This window comes from Pseudophryne corroboree, chromosome 4, assembly GCF_028390025.1.
Source record: "Pseudophryne corroboree isolate aPseCor3 chromosome 4, aPseCor3.hap2, whole genome shotgun sequence".
Lineage (NCBI taxonomy): Eukaryota > Metazoa > Chordata > Amphibia > Anura > Myobatrachidae > Pseudophryne > Pseudophryne corroboree.
In genome coordinates this window covers 470,854,472-470,868,158 of record NC_086447.1, presented here as the reverse complement: position 1 = coordinate 470,868,158, position 13,687 = coordinate 470,854,472, and the positions used below count along the sequence as shown (strand labels likewise).

At 43.1% G+C, this 13,687-nt stretch overlaps 1 protein-coding gene across 1 annotated transcript in view; it reads left to right on the top strand.

Moving 5' to 3' along the window:
- Nucleotides 1–13,687, top strand: part of ASCC3 (activating signal cointegrator 1 complex subunit 3) — a 1,202,160-nt gene that overhangs the window by 942,839 nt on the left and 245,634 nt on the right. Inside the window, exons 27-29 of the mRNA XM_063917038.1 lie at nt 6,324–6,490; nt 6,577–6,722; nt 8,184–8,304. Coding sequence (XP_063773108.1) covers nt 6,324–6,490; nt 6,577–6,722; nt 8,184–8,304 — 434 coding nt within the window. The remainder of the gene's footprint in view (nt 1–6,323; nt 6,491–6,576; nt 6,723–8,183; nt 8,305–13,687) is intronic.

Sequence of the window (13,687 nt, the reverse complement as noted above, 5' to 3'; positions counted from 1 at the left end):
GATGGAATCTCTACGGTCAGTAATTGCAGGCCTAGATCCACAGGAATTTATGATTGCGCTGGATCTCAAGGATGCGTACTTACACATTCCGATTTGGCCTCCTCATCAAAGGTTTTTGCGGTTTGCAATATGACAGAACCATTACCAGTTTCAGGCTCTACCGTTTGGTCTCTCGTCAGCGCCTCGGGTATTCACCAAGGTGATGTCTGTGATGATAGCTCATCTCAGATCCCTAGGAGTGATAATAGTTCTGTACTTGGACGACTTACTCATCAAAGCTCCATCTCAACAAATCCTCCTTCAACAGGCATTGCTGACATACAATGTACTGGTTCACCACGGTTGGATTGTCAACTTCAAGAAATCACATCTATTTCCGTCTCAACGACTTCAATTCCTAGGTATGGTTCTCGATACGGTAGATCAAAGAATTTACCTACCCGAACAGAAAGTACAGGTCATTCGTCATCTGGTACAATTAGTGCTCAAGCCACGCACGGTCTCGGTTCATTTGTGCATTCGCCTCTTAGGCACAATAGTGGCGGCTTTCGAATCGCTTCAGTTCGGAAGACTTCACTCGCGTCCTTTCAACTGGATGTGCTCGCACAGTGGTCGGGCTCACATTTGCAGATTCACCACAGGGTAAGGTTGTCTCCAAGGACCAGAGTGTCTCTACTCTGGTGGCTAAAGGTACAGAATTTAACTGCAGGGAAACGGTTCGGCGCCTGGAATTGGATAATTCTCACGGCGGACGCAAGTCTCAGAGGTTGGGGAGCTGTAGTTCAAAATTTTTAGCTCCAGGGTCTCTGGGCGGATCACGAAAGATTGCTGTCTATAAATGTCCTGGAACTCCGGGCAATTTACAATGCGTTGCGACAAGCAGTGCACATGCTGCAGGCTCAGGCTGTTCAGGTGCAGTCAGACAATGCGACGGCGGTCGCATACATCAACAAACAAGGCGGAACGAGAAGCCGCATGGTAATGCGGGAAGTAGCTTGAATCCTCAATTGGGCCGAATATCACCAGGTGATATTGTCGGCAGTGTTCATTCCGGGAGTGGACAACTGGGTAGCGGATTATCTCAGTCGTTGGGATTTTCATCCAGGAGAATGGGCATTAAATCCAGAAGTGTTTCACATGCTGGTCCAGAGGTGGGGTTACCCGCAGGTGGACCTGATGGCATCTCGCCACAATCATCAAACGCCCCAGTATGTGTCCAGAACGAGAGATCCAAAGGCAGTGGCGGTGGATGCTCTCACAGTCGGGTGGCCATACAGTCTAGTGTATCTGTTTCCACCGTTTCCGCTGCTCCCTCTATTGCTAAAACGGATCAAAAGAGAGTCCGTCACAGTCATACTAGTGGCGCCTCATTGGCCTCGGAGAGCTTGGTTCTCGGATCTTCGCGGACTACTCGCAGACGATCCTTGGCCGCTCCCACTACGTCCGGACCTATTACAACAGGGTCCGTTCCTTTACCCCGATTTAGCGCGGCTGCGTTTGACGGGGTGGCTGTTGAGACCGCCCTCTTAAGAAGAGAGGGCATTCCAGAATCAGTCATTCCAACCATGTTACGAGCTAGGAAGCCGGTTCCGGCAGCTCATTATTACAGAATTTGGCGTGCCTATATAGGTTGGTGTGAAGCTCGGAAGTTTCCGACATCTTCTTTCAAGTTATCCCGTCTTTTGTTATTTCTACAGATGGGGTTAGATGGAGGTCTACGTTTATCCACACTAAAAGTGCAGATATCTGCGTTGTCACTTTATTTCCAAAGAAGATTGGCTCTATTGCCGTCGGTACACACCTTTATGCAGGGTGTCCTCAGAGTACAGCCTCCATTCACTCCACCTACTGCGCCATGGGACTTGAATCTGGTTTTAGATTTCTTACAGTCTTTTCATTTTGAACCCTTAAAACAAGTGGATATTAAGTTTCTCACTTGGAAAACAATTTTTCTCCTAGCCTTGGCTTCGGCAAGGCGGGTTTCAGATTTGGATGCCTTGTCTTGCAAGCCACCGTATTTGGTGTTTCATGATGACAGAGCGGAACTTCGGACGAATCCCGCTTTCTTACCAAAAGTAGTGTCATCTTTTCACATCAACCAACCAATAGTAGTTCCTGTGTTAACAGGACATTCTGAAACTCTGGATGTGGTACGCGCATTACGCGTTTTTGTATCCCGAACGTCTACAGTTCATAGGACGGATACGTTGTTTGTTCTCTATGATGCTGCCAAGAGGGTTGGCCAGCTTCTAAGCAGACCTTATCCAGATGGATAAAACTGACCATACGTCAGGCTTATCTTCAGGCTAGGTTACAGCCGCCTACATCGGTAACTGCTCATTCCACACGTTCGGTAGGAACGTCATGGGCAGCTGGTCATGGAGCTTCTACGACACAGCTTTGCCGTGCGGCTACATGGTCGTCAGTGCACACGTTTGTGCACTTTTATAAGTTTGATACTTTTGCGGCATCAGCATCTAGCTTTGGCCGTTTAGTGTTACAGGTGCCAAACAGCTTTCCCGCCCACGGGGGAAACTTTGGTACGTCCGTGACCCCTAGTGGATGAAAAAGAAAATAGGATTTTGGTACTTACCAGGTAAATCCTTTTATTTGAATCCATAGGGGGCACTGGACGCCCACCCAGAGCAGTTGTTTACGTGTTTGTGGTAAGTGCAGGGAATATTATGGTAACACACTCTTACCGACTGTTTCAAATTAGAAATTCTATCGGGTTGGTGTCAACTGTTAGTTGTCAGTTTCGTTTTGTGTCAACTTTATTGTTGTCCGTTTTGGTTATATGTATTTCTCCATTGTCAACCTCTATAGCTCCAGTTCGGCTCAGTAAAAAAACACTGAGGTACTCTGGGATATGGAGGGGAGGTATAGTCTCAAATTTTAATTATTCAGTGCCTAGTTCCTGTGGAACCGTCCATATCCCAAGAGTACTCCAGTGCCCCCTATGGATTCAAAGAAAAGGATTTACCTGGTAAGTACCAAAATCCTATTTTTTTTCCATTGCTTATACGGGTGTGATACGAAATGCTGACGGTCAGGATGACGGCAGTCACATTTTTTTAGAATGCTGACCGGACAGGGTAATTAATTTACCCCTACCACCTACCCTAACCCACCTGGTGTGGTGGCCAGCACTAAGACTCAGGGGGGTGGGGGGGGCGGGCATCTATGGCTAATCTCCCCTCTAGTGCCTAACCTTAACACCCCTCACCCCTGGGCCTAACCCTCACCCCAATACATACCTTCGGGATGCTGGAGGACGGTGTTCTGGCGCCGGGATTCCATGTGGTGTCAGGATTCTTGCATCGGTCACATTAGCGCCGGTATCCAGACAGTCGGGATGCTGACCGCATCCCACTTATACTGCATCTGTTAAGCTAATTAGAACTGGGACACTACTACAGTTGAGTTTAACATTGACGGTTACCAACATTACTAGTCTGTGAGCTCACCACAAGTATTTCAACTATGATGCTAATTTTTAAGGACTGCGTTCGTATTACTCCCATATGGAGTAATCCACATTTCTCACCAGGCCTACATACTGCTCTCATGAAAAATTGAGTGAGAGTGTCCCTTAAATTCCCTTTTCTTAACATGGGCTTTGGCTACCTTTCTCGGCTTTGCAACTGAAATCTTCTGCCCAACTCCTTCAAATACTTTTAGATATTACATGTTTTAAGCTCCCTACCACAGATTCCACTTCTTTATGATCTTACACATTTGAACGCAGTGTAAATACCACCACATGTACAAAAGTATGATAACTCAAATGTATGGCATCCTCATTGACGCTGCCCTTCCTGTTCACAACCCCCATGAATCTTCCGGGGAAATGGACATTGGCCCCCACCTGATGGCGAGGCATGGGGCAACATGAGTCTGGCAGTTGCTAAATCCTCCATTTCCAACCGCTTTAAGGAAACCTCATATAGGGGGAGATGTACTAAGCCTGAAAAGTGATAAATATCACTGTGATAAAGCACCAGCCAATCGGCTCCTAACTGCCATGTCACAGGCTGTGTTTGAAAAATGACAGTTAGGAGCCGATTGGCTGGTGCATTATCACAGTGATATTTATCACTTTTCAAGCTTAGTACATCTGGCCCATAAAGTATAATACCGCTGGTACTATAGCCCAGTGGGCCTTTTCCAAATATTTCCCTCTGCCTCGTCCCTCTGCTAGAGAATTTGCAGCCTCCATGGCACTCTACCTCATGTCTGTTGGACCTATCCTGTCCTTGATCCGTTTTGGACATTTATCCATTCGCTCCCAAATAACCTTCTTTTCTCTTCAATACCGAAGGATTCAAGGATCTTCTCTGTTACCCTTCTCTTGATCTTGGAAAACTTAGTTGCTGCTAAAAGTCTAATAGCTCACAACTAGGATAAACCCCTTCCTCTGTCTCTCTTTGCCCTCAAATCACAAATTTGGCATATAGCGGAGATGGAAAATATAACTTATATTTTCCATGACAGGGGCCACATGTTTAATTACTGTAGGTGTGGGCCCCTTGACTATCTTCAGAAGGTACTCCTTTGCCTTCTATACCCACCGCCCCTGTTTGACCCGTGTGTAATGGGACAATATGTTTTGCCTGCTCCTACTTCTCCTTCTCAGACTTTTCATGTCCACCATTTGCTTTCATCTTTCTTGTCTTTCTCCTTCTATCATACGTGGCATCCTTTTTTTATCTGTTTTCATCCCAACATCCAATGCTCAGTATGGTACCCTTTTCTTTTCCTGTAGTCCTATTACACCTCGTACTTCTGCCCCTACCCCTTCCCCAACATCCCTGTTCTGTACTATTTTTTTGTTCTACCTACACAAATTGTCTACTGTTGTATTTGTATTCATTTTACATGGAAAACTGTCTCACCTATGCTATTTGTTGTGTTTTTGCCTACACCAGTGAGCCCTCAAAATAAAGATCTTTTTAAATATTTTTTATATAGAATATGAAGCAAGCATATAACAGAAATCAAACATGACCGAATAGAAGCATAGCAAAAGAAAAAAGTGTCAAGTGCAAAGTCATCAAATAATCAGAGTAGGCTTAATTTTACCAGTAGCCAAGCAGTGGACGATAATTCAATTGGTGTATTCCCCAACAACTGTCTTGTGTTATACCATTGGGTAGAATGAAAATATTTGTATAATTGCTGTTAAAGGTCAGCTGGGAATGAGTCTATGTAGCAATCCCAAACTTGGAACAACTTTCTGCACTTGTGTCTTTGTGGAGGGGGTCCTCTAGCCAGTCCTTGTGGAAGGCATTAAACAATTTAGCTTGGAACAAGGGCATGGGGGGTGGGGGTCACTGCAGATCTACATCTGTAGATCACATTTGCATGCTACAGTGAATTTAATAAGTAAAAGCTTTTTACTACTGCACATGCAGTAATCTGGTAATGTAAAGTAAAGATTCCCAGGACAGAATTGCACATCCCATGGACAGTGGCGAATAACAACAAAAAAAAAAAATATATATATATTTTTTTTTTTTAAAGTATAGAGTAAATAATTGTCTACATATTTGTGAAACCAAAATTGACTGTCTATTTCCTCTTGTTGATGCCATATGCAGTCTCCAATTCAGGAAACCCAGCATGTCTGGAGTTCAATACTGGGACCAAATAAAATGTCTACTGTACTTTTTTGTATAGATAAAATAATTACAGCCTTTTTTTTTTCCGTATGGCCTAACGGTACAAAAAATATTTTATTCTGTTACTTTTCCTATATTATACTGTATATATTTTGGCATTTTAACTTTAATAATGCGCTAATACTAAGTGGAAGTCACTGCAGGTTTACTATGTCCTAGCAGTTAGAAACAAAAGCACAGTGAGTAACAACAGTAATCATAAATCTATTTTTAGTCTTTGTGCACATTATCAAAACAGATTACAATGTAAACAATTAGATTCAACTAAGGTAGGGTACATATCAGGATGATGTGTGTTTTTAGGCAATGATAAGTCCCTGCACGATCTGGCGTACGACCGTGCACTGTAGCGGTACCTCCTGCGTACACTTCCATGTGTTCATCCCTGGTCCATCTGATCATACACACTGTGTGATATGAACAATGCGTAGGAGCAATATATTGTCCAATATATCACCTAATGTGTACCCAACCTAAGACCTCAAAGGATCGTAAGTAATAGTATTTGTACAGAACTGTTTATTTTACACTAATGAGTACAGTAATGAGTAACAGGTGTAGTAAATCCAGCATTACATTTTAGGTTTTCCTTATTGAATGTAACAGAAGTACTGTAAATTAGTAAAATGTGTTTATTAACAGAGTGGTAGAGCTGACAGGAGACGTCACTCCGGATATGAGGGCCATTGCTGAAGCTGACCTCATCGTCACTACCCCAGAGAAGTGGGATGGCATTAGCAGGAGCTGGCAAAACAGGAGCTATGTACAAAAGGTCTCCATTCTAATTATTGATGAAATTCATTTGCTTGGTAAGCACTGCCATGAACTTGTTAATTAGAAGCAATGAATGTTCTTAATATTTTTATGGTTGACCTAATTATTTGGTTGTTATTAGGTGATGAGAGAGGACCAGTACTTGAAGTTATTGTATCCCGGACAAATTTCATTTCCTCGCACACAGAGAGGACGGTGCGAGTTGTTGGTTTATCAACAGCTCTGGCAAATGCTAGAGACCTTGCAGATTGGTTGGGCATTGGACAGGTAAGTGAAATGTGTCTTCTTTTCAATTAGTATGTTATTGTAGTGACAAAAACCACTTTAAATAATAAACCAGTCAGCATAAAAGTAAAAAAGAAATGTGGGCTTTCTATTTACACAATACAATATGCTACACTCCTCTTGAATAAAGTAAACATTGTACTGTACTTTATGGTTACTAAACTACAAGCCTATGAGTAAACCCTAGCTTTGTATCATACAATTCTCTCAAGTATCTCTGTTATTGTCTCAAATGTGTGTATTTCTTTTCAAGGGTAAAATGCTCCTTAGCAGGTCACACATATACAGATGTGTCCTTATATACCTAGTATCTATATGCCCAGCGAGCCTGAGCCGCTCCAAGTGGTGTAGCATACCATTTTTTTCTTTGTTTTGCATCTGTTTGCTTCGTGCACACAGTAAAACACCACTCACAGTGTACTAGGGGCTTTCATCGCACAGAAACTAGCTGTAAACATGTGCAAAGTCGCAGTATAAGCATAATGGAACTTAACATGAGAAAAAGCCGTGGCTGCTGCATCCTGCCACTTCATATGCAGACTCCGTCACGCACAGATGTATGGATGGTGTAATGGTTAGCATCACTGCCTCACAGCACTGAGGTCATTGGTACAATTCCCACAATAGCTCTAATTGTGAGGAGTTTGTATATTCTCCCTGTGCTTACATGAGTCTTCTTCAGGTACACTGTTTTCCTCCCACTATCAAAAAATATACTAGTAGGTTAATTGGCTCCTGACAAAAATTAACCCTAGTGTACGTGTACATGTGTTTAGGGAAGACTAGATGGGCCACATGGTTCTTACTTTGCCGTCAAATTATATGATTCTGTGTTACACATGAAATTTATCAGTGTAATTTAGCAGAGTTGTTTTGTCACATACAGTTACTTTATTTATGTGGATAATATGCATATTTCGAGCAAAAGAGATGCTCAGGGCAGCCGAATTTCCTGGCAAGTGATACGCCGAGAAGGTCTGTTTGTAATGACTAAAGCCACAGTGTTTGAGGACACATCTGTAGTCATGCCAGTGTGGTCAAATTGGATAACAGATAGCACACAAGCAATGCTGTCCAATAACTTTTAGTGTCAATATGGCCTGACAGGACTGTTGACGTTGACTTCAGGCAGAGGCTGGAATTGGTCATCTTACTACCACATTTAGCAACATGTCCAATAATGACACTGTCCATTTCAATAGAATTGTATGATTGTGGAACCACCCTTGTGGTAATAGTATTCCAATTGCTTGGTATAGATTGGAGAAAATTGAACAGTGCTTCAGGGAGGGGCTAATGTGTATGTGTGTGTGTGTTTGGGTGGGTTGGAGGTGGGATTGGGTGTGAATGACACATTTCCCTTCAATTGACCAATTATTTTTAATCTTTAATTAACTGAAATACACTAGTGTATGTTCACACAGATTTTATTTTTCTTTGTAGATGGGTCTATTTAACTTTCGGCCATCTGTGAGACCAGTTCCTTTGGAAGTCCACATTCAGGGCTTCCCTGGACAACACTACTGTCCTCGTATGGCCAGTATGAACAAGCCTACATTTCAGGGTAAGCGCCTCTACATGAAAATAATCCTTACTGGAGCTTTTCAGGATGCTTCTTAGTGCACCTATATATAGCAGCCCCTGAGTTCCATTAGAGCTTTCATGTGTTTATATTTGGCATAACGTGACAAAATGCTGAAAAACATGTTTCTGTGAGATTCCCAAGAAAGGAGATCCATATGCATTAGGTATTGCGTTGTGCAGTGTTTATCACGAGCATGATTAAATACTCTTCCTGATTGCTAATTGCTGTAGAACTACTACAAAAAAAATCTCGGAAAATCTTGTATTTTAATTTATTTTAGTATTTTCTTTAACCACTTAACTGACCATTTTTTTACTCACAAAACTGCTCAGAAATTGTCAGGTTTTTTTTTATTACTTAATAAAGTTGAAGAAGTATTTTTAATAAAATATAAAAATATTTTAATAATAAAAATATATTTTTAGGTGGTGTTACCCACCCCACCCCACCCCCCATGGGCATATACCTCCCCTTTCCCATGTAGAGAATGTGTTAGGAGACTGATGATCAGTCCCCACAGCTGATATCTGCACACGCAGAGATCAGCTAAATTTGTACTGGGAGAAGAATGACGTGTCCCTCCCCCCCCTGCACTGTGATTACCCGCATGGTATTCTAGGGAGCAAACACGACATTAAATTGCTGTGTCTGGGGCGCACAGCACATGCTGCGAAAGACAAGTACAGTGCATCGTATGTGATGCAACTTGGCCAGATAACGTACTCTTGGCTCCAGCCGCATCACATGCGACCAAACCAGGCAAGTGGTTAAAGAAAAAAAGAGAATAAATACAACTAGGGCAGAGGATTGCTGTCCCTGACACAGCTGCCTAAGAGCCAATTTAGAGGATGATGTGTAAATCTATTACAGCTACATTTTCCCAGACTTTTCTCAATTTTTCCCATCTTTTCTGAAGTATGTTTGTAATCTTTTCATTAATCATCATCTAATTTATTCAGTCTCTGTCCAATTGTGTGTTATCAATAGAGCACTACAAGTAGTCTTCAATAATCAGCCTGGTAGCTAAAAAGATACAAGAGATTACATTAGAAGGTTCTTACCAAGAAATGGCTCACAGGAACACTTTACAACATTGGTTTGAGTTATAAGTTCTACATGCAGTAGATTGACAACATACTGTTAAAATTATTTGAGTAATTGGGTTATAGATCAATGGGTCAACAGTGTCTAGGTTGAACCCAAAAGGTCGACATGCACAAGGTCAACATGGGAAAAAGGTTGACATGGAAAAGGTCGCCTTATAAAAAGGTTGTCATGGGTTTTAAAGACAAACTGGTGTCATTTGCTTCGTAAAAGAACTAAGAACCCCAATTAGTGCACTGCGTCCCCTTGCATGCATGTTACTATACCCGATTGTAGTCCACGTGGATGATCAAGTATGAAAAAGTAGAAAATTTAAAAGTTGTAAACAAAATAACCTTTTCCTGTGTCGACCATTGTCATGTCGACCGTTTAACAAAGTCGACATTTTGTCCACGTCGACCTAATGCATGTCAACCAATATTGGTCGACCAATTGACTGTCGACCTATCATCCAGATACCGAGACATCACCGGACCACACGTGATGTCTCGGTTCCAGGAAAGTACAATACCTGTCATGGTAATCCTGCATGGGCTCATGCATTTGACAGGTCCGTGGCTGATCTAGTTAAGACCAGTGCGAAAAGCAAGCCTAGGCGCCTCCTGCACTCGCCGTCCCGGTGTATGTACAGGACTTCCAGGGGGTAGTGTGGTCTATCACTGCCCCTATTGAAGAGCCTACTTGGGTTCATTCAAGGGACTGTTCTGCTTCCAGCCTTCAGTGAGTGTTCCTTTATCCAGACAAGATCTCTTTCTTTGAGACATTGGTCCAGAAATTTCTGGCCTTGGAGCATCCATTGGTCCTGTTATGCGTGCAATTATTGTGGAAAATGGTCTCTACCATCATGGCCATCCAGTACACCAGGTTGTACTCCTCAGTTTCCGTGGGAGATTCTGCAGCATTGGTTAGCTTTCAGCAATCATCTGGAATCTAAGTTGCTCATCCTTTTGCTGTGTACACATCAGTCCCTGCCATGGTGGTTGCTTACAAAAAATTTCTGCAGGAGCAGGTCTGTAGCCTCTCTGTCCTGGGACATTGTGGCTATGGATGCCAGCCTTCAATTTTGGAGATCTGTGACCTTGAACATTTGCCTGCAGAGCCTTTGGTCTGCACTGGAGTCTGCCCTTCCCATCAAAGTTTTGGTGCTCTGAGCTATGTATCTTGCACTGATAGGATCCCAGTCGATTCTCATGAGCTGCCTGTTCTGGATCCATTTGGACAATGCTACAACAGTGGCACATGACAACCATCAGGGGGGTACACGGAAGTGGTCAAAGTGGCTCAAATATTGTCTTGGATGGAGGCGTTCATTCAGCAATATTAGCTGTGCACATACAGAGGGTGGACAATTGGGAAGATGATTTTCTCAGCAGGATTGTGATCCTGCCATGGAAGTGGATTTTTCACCTGGAGGTTTCTCCGGCAGGGTCCACAGGTTATCCACAGGATAACATTGGGATATGATGACGCGACAGTGGATTTGCACCAATTGGTCAAAGCTTTCGGACTCCCAGCATGCAACGGGCCTGTCCATATATCCCCGCCTCCTGGCTCAGGCAAATCTGTTTTTTGTTTGGATCGGCAAAAGCCAGACCATAGTCAGTGGGCTGCTGGTTTTTAGCAGCCATAAGCTTTTTTATTTTATTTTCATAGTCTTACTATTTTTTTTGAGCGATCTTGTCTAAAAAGCGTCTTATATGTACCGTAGAAAGTGTCGCTCCAACAACTCCCCGCCGGGTCGCGACAATGCTTACCCACGTGTACATTGCTGTTTCGGCGGGTGTCTGTGTAGGATGTACTAGCAAGTCCAGCAGACGTTACCAGGCTGTGGCCGGAGCACAAGAAGATGGTAAGGCATCGGTTCCGCTCAGAGGGGGAAAACGGAGACAGCCACACTGTTTTGGGAGGAGACTACCAAACAGTCGCTGACGCGGCAGCCACTAGTGCTAGGCCCTAGTGATCATAGGCTGCAGGGGTAGTATGAGGCTGTGATCCCTAGGGTTGATATCAGCAGTGGGGAGTCAGACACTCCCTTGGTCTTCCTTCCCCCAGTTCATGACCAGTTTTCTCAGAGTTTCCCACCATGAACTGAGTTCCCGCTTCCGTCTGAGATGCTGTGTATCTAGAAGGACCCAGTCGCAGCATAGGCAGCTGTGTGACTGGTGTGTCAGTGTTCACTTGGGTGTGTGTTCACTTTAGGTTCACGGGGCGAGTGTGTACACTATTAGAGTCTGGATCCACTCAATGTTTGCTACTGTATTGATAGATCCTGGAAGCGGGGTGAAGTCTCCCTGTATCCCACTCTCCTGAGCTGGGTAATACAGCACTAAGTCTCTATCTACCTTTGAACACAACTAGTAGGATAAGTGTTTGATGCATATGAGTTTCTAAACTATTGCTGCTGTTTTCTTTCACGGTGCAACTGAATACGGTTAAAACCCCTATATAAGGTAATGCAGTAATATGTTTCTCCTACATAATTGAAATGTATTTGTAGTTGATTACGTGCTCATATTGCTTATTATATTACTGTATAACCTGTGACTTATTGCTAGTGTGATTGCTGACTTTTCTATATTTCTGACAGTTTTTCTATGTATTCCGATCCTCAGTGCTGGTGCAAAGCAGAGTATGGTTGGATTGTGTGTCAATTTAACAAATTTTAAAGTGATTACAGTCACAAATTGTGTAGTAACACTGTACAGGTGTGTGATTGATTTATTTATTTATCATGTCTAAGAGTGGCAAGGGTGAGGAAAATACACTTTCCACAGCAGCACCAATACTCATTTGATGTTTGTCTTGCAAAACTGGGTTAACCTCTCGGCATCTGGTTCAAAATGGATTATGTTTTAGCTTTCACCGAAGCCTTTTAAATAATCCAAAGCAGGCACAGGTTCTCGTTAAATCCCCATGGGCTACTTTTGCACAGACATTATCCAGTATAGCTGAGCGGATAATGTCAGCTCCGATACCACGGATAGGTTATCCTGTTAACCCTTACATGCAACCTTCCTCCTGGGTTTTATTACATTCAACAAAAACAGGCTGAAAGGCCGGTGGTAAGTAAGTCACATAGATATGAAATATCTTCACAGTCTACACATGTTTCAGATGAGGACTCGTTGGAGGAAGAGGACCCATCACACTCCGGGTCTGCATACTGAGAAAAGGAGGAAGGCCTCAGCTCGGTAGACATAACTGACCTGATTAGTGCAGTGAAATCCATTCTATCCTTAGAGGAGGCGGCAGAGCCTGTGTTAAAATCTAAGGCACCTGTGTTTAAATGTCCTAAAACAGCTAGGACTGAGTTTCCTGGGTCAGAACAGCTGACAGAAATTATGCAAGAGGCTTGGGTTATGCCCAATAAGAAGTTTAGAATTCCAAGGAAATGGAATTCCAATTATCCTCTTCCAACTGGGGCTGTTTAAAAACGGAGGTGGCTCCCAAAGTAGATACGCATGTCATTCGACTGGTGCGAAAATCTACATTACCTCTACCGTCAACATCATTAAATTATGTCACGGATAGGAGAATTGAAGGTTTTCTTAAAACCATTTTTTCCTTGTGTGGGGCATTCATAAGACCAGCTATGGCCTCAGACTGGATGGCAAAGGCAGTGTCAGCCTGGGCTGATGCATTGGAGGAGGATTTTTCAATGGCATCTTGAGAGCAAATATCTCATATTGCACATATCAAACAGGCAGCAACGTTTATGGATGAAGCAGCCTTGGATATGGGTACAATTGCCTCTCAGGCATCAGCCTTAGCAGTAGCAGCTCGCAGAGGGTGGTTCTCTACTTAGGGAGCCACCTCCCTTTCTAAACAGTCCCCAGTCGGAAGAGGATAATTGGAATTCCATTTCCTTGGAATTCTGAACTTCTTACTGGGCATAACCCAAGCCTCTTGCATAATTTCCGTCAGCTGTTCTGATGCAGGAAACTCAGTCCTAGCTGTTTTAGAACGTTTAAACGCAGAGCGGTTTGGCTACGTACATGGAAAGCTGACTCAGAATCCAAAAAGGTTCTGTAATCTTTGCCTTTTACTGGAGATATTCTTTTTGGTAAGTAATTAAACAGTATTTTGGAGTCAGAAGCAGACTCCAGGAAAATTTAAGTTTCCTTCCACACACAAATACAAGCCTAGATTTCCAGCTTTTCGGCCCTTTCAAAATCAAGGATAAGCGAAAGGAAAGGGTGATGGCAAACAGTCCCAATCCAACAAGTCTGGTAAGACTAAAAAGCACTGGGCTACCAGA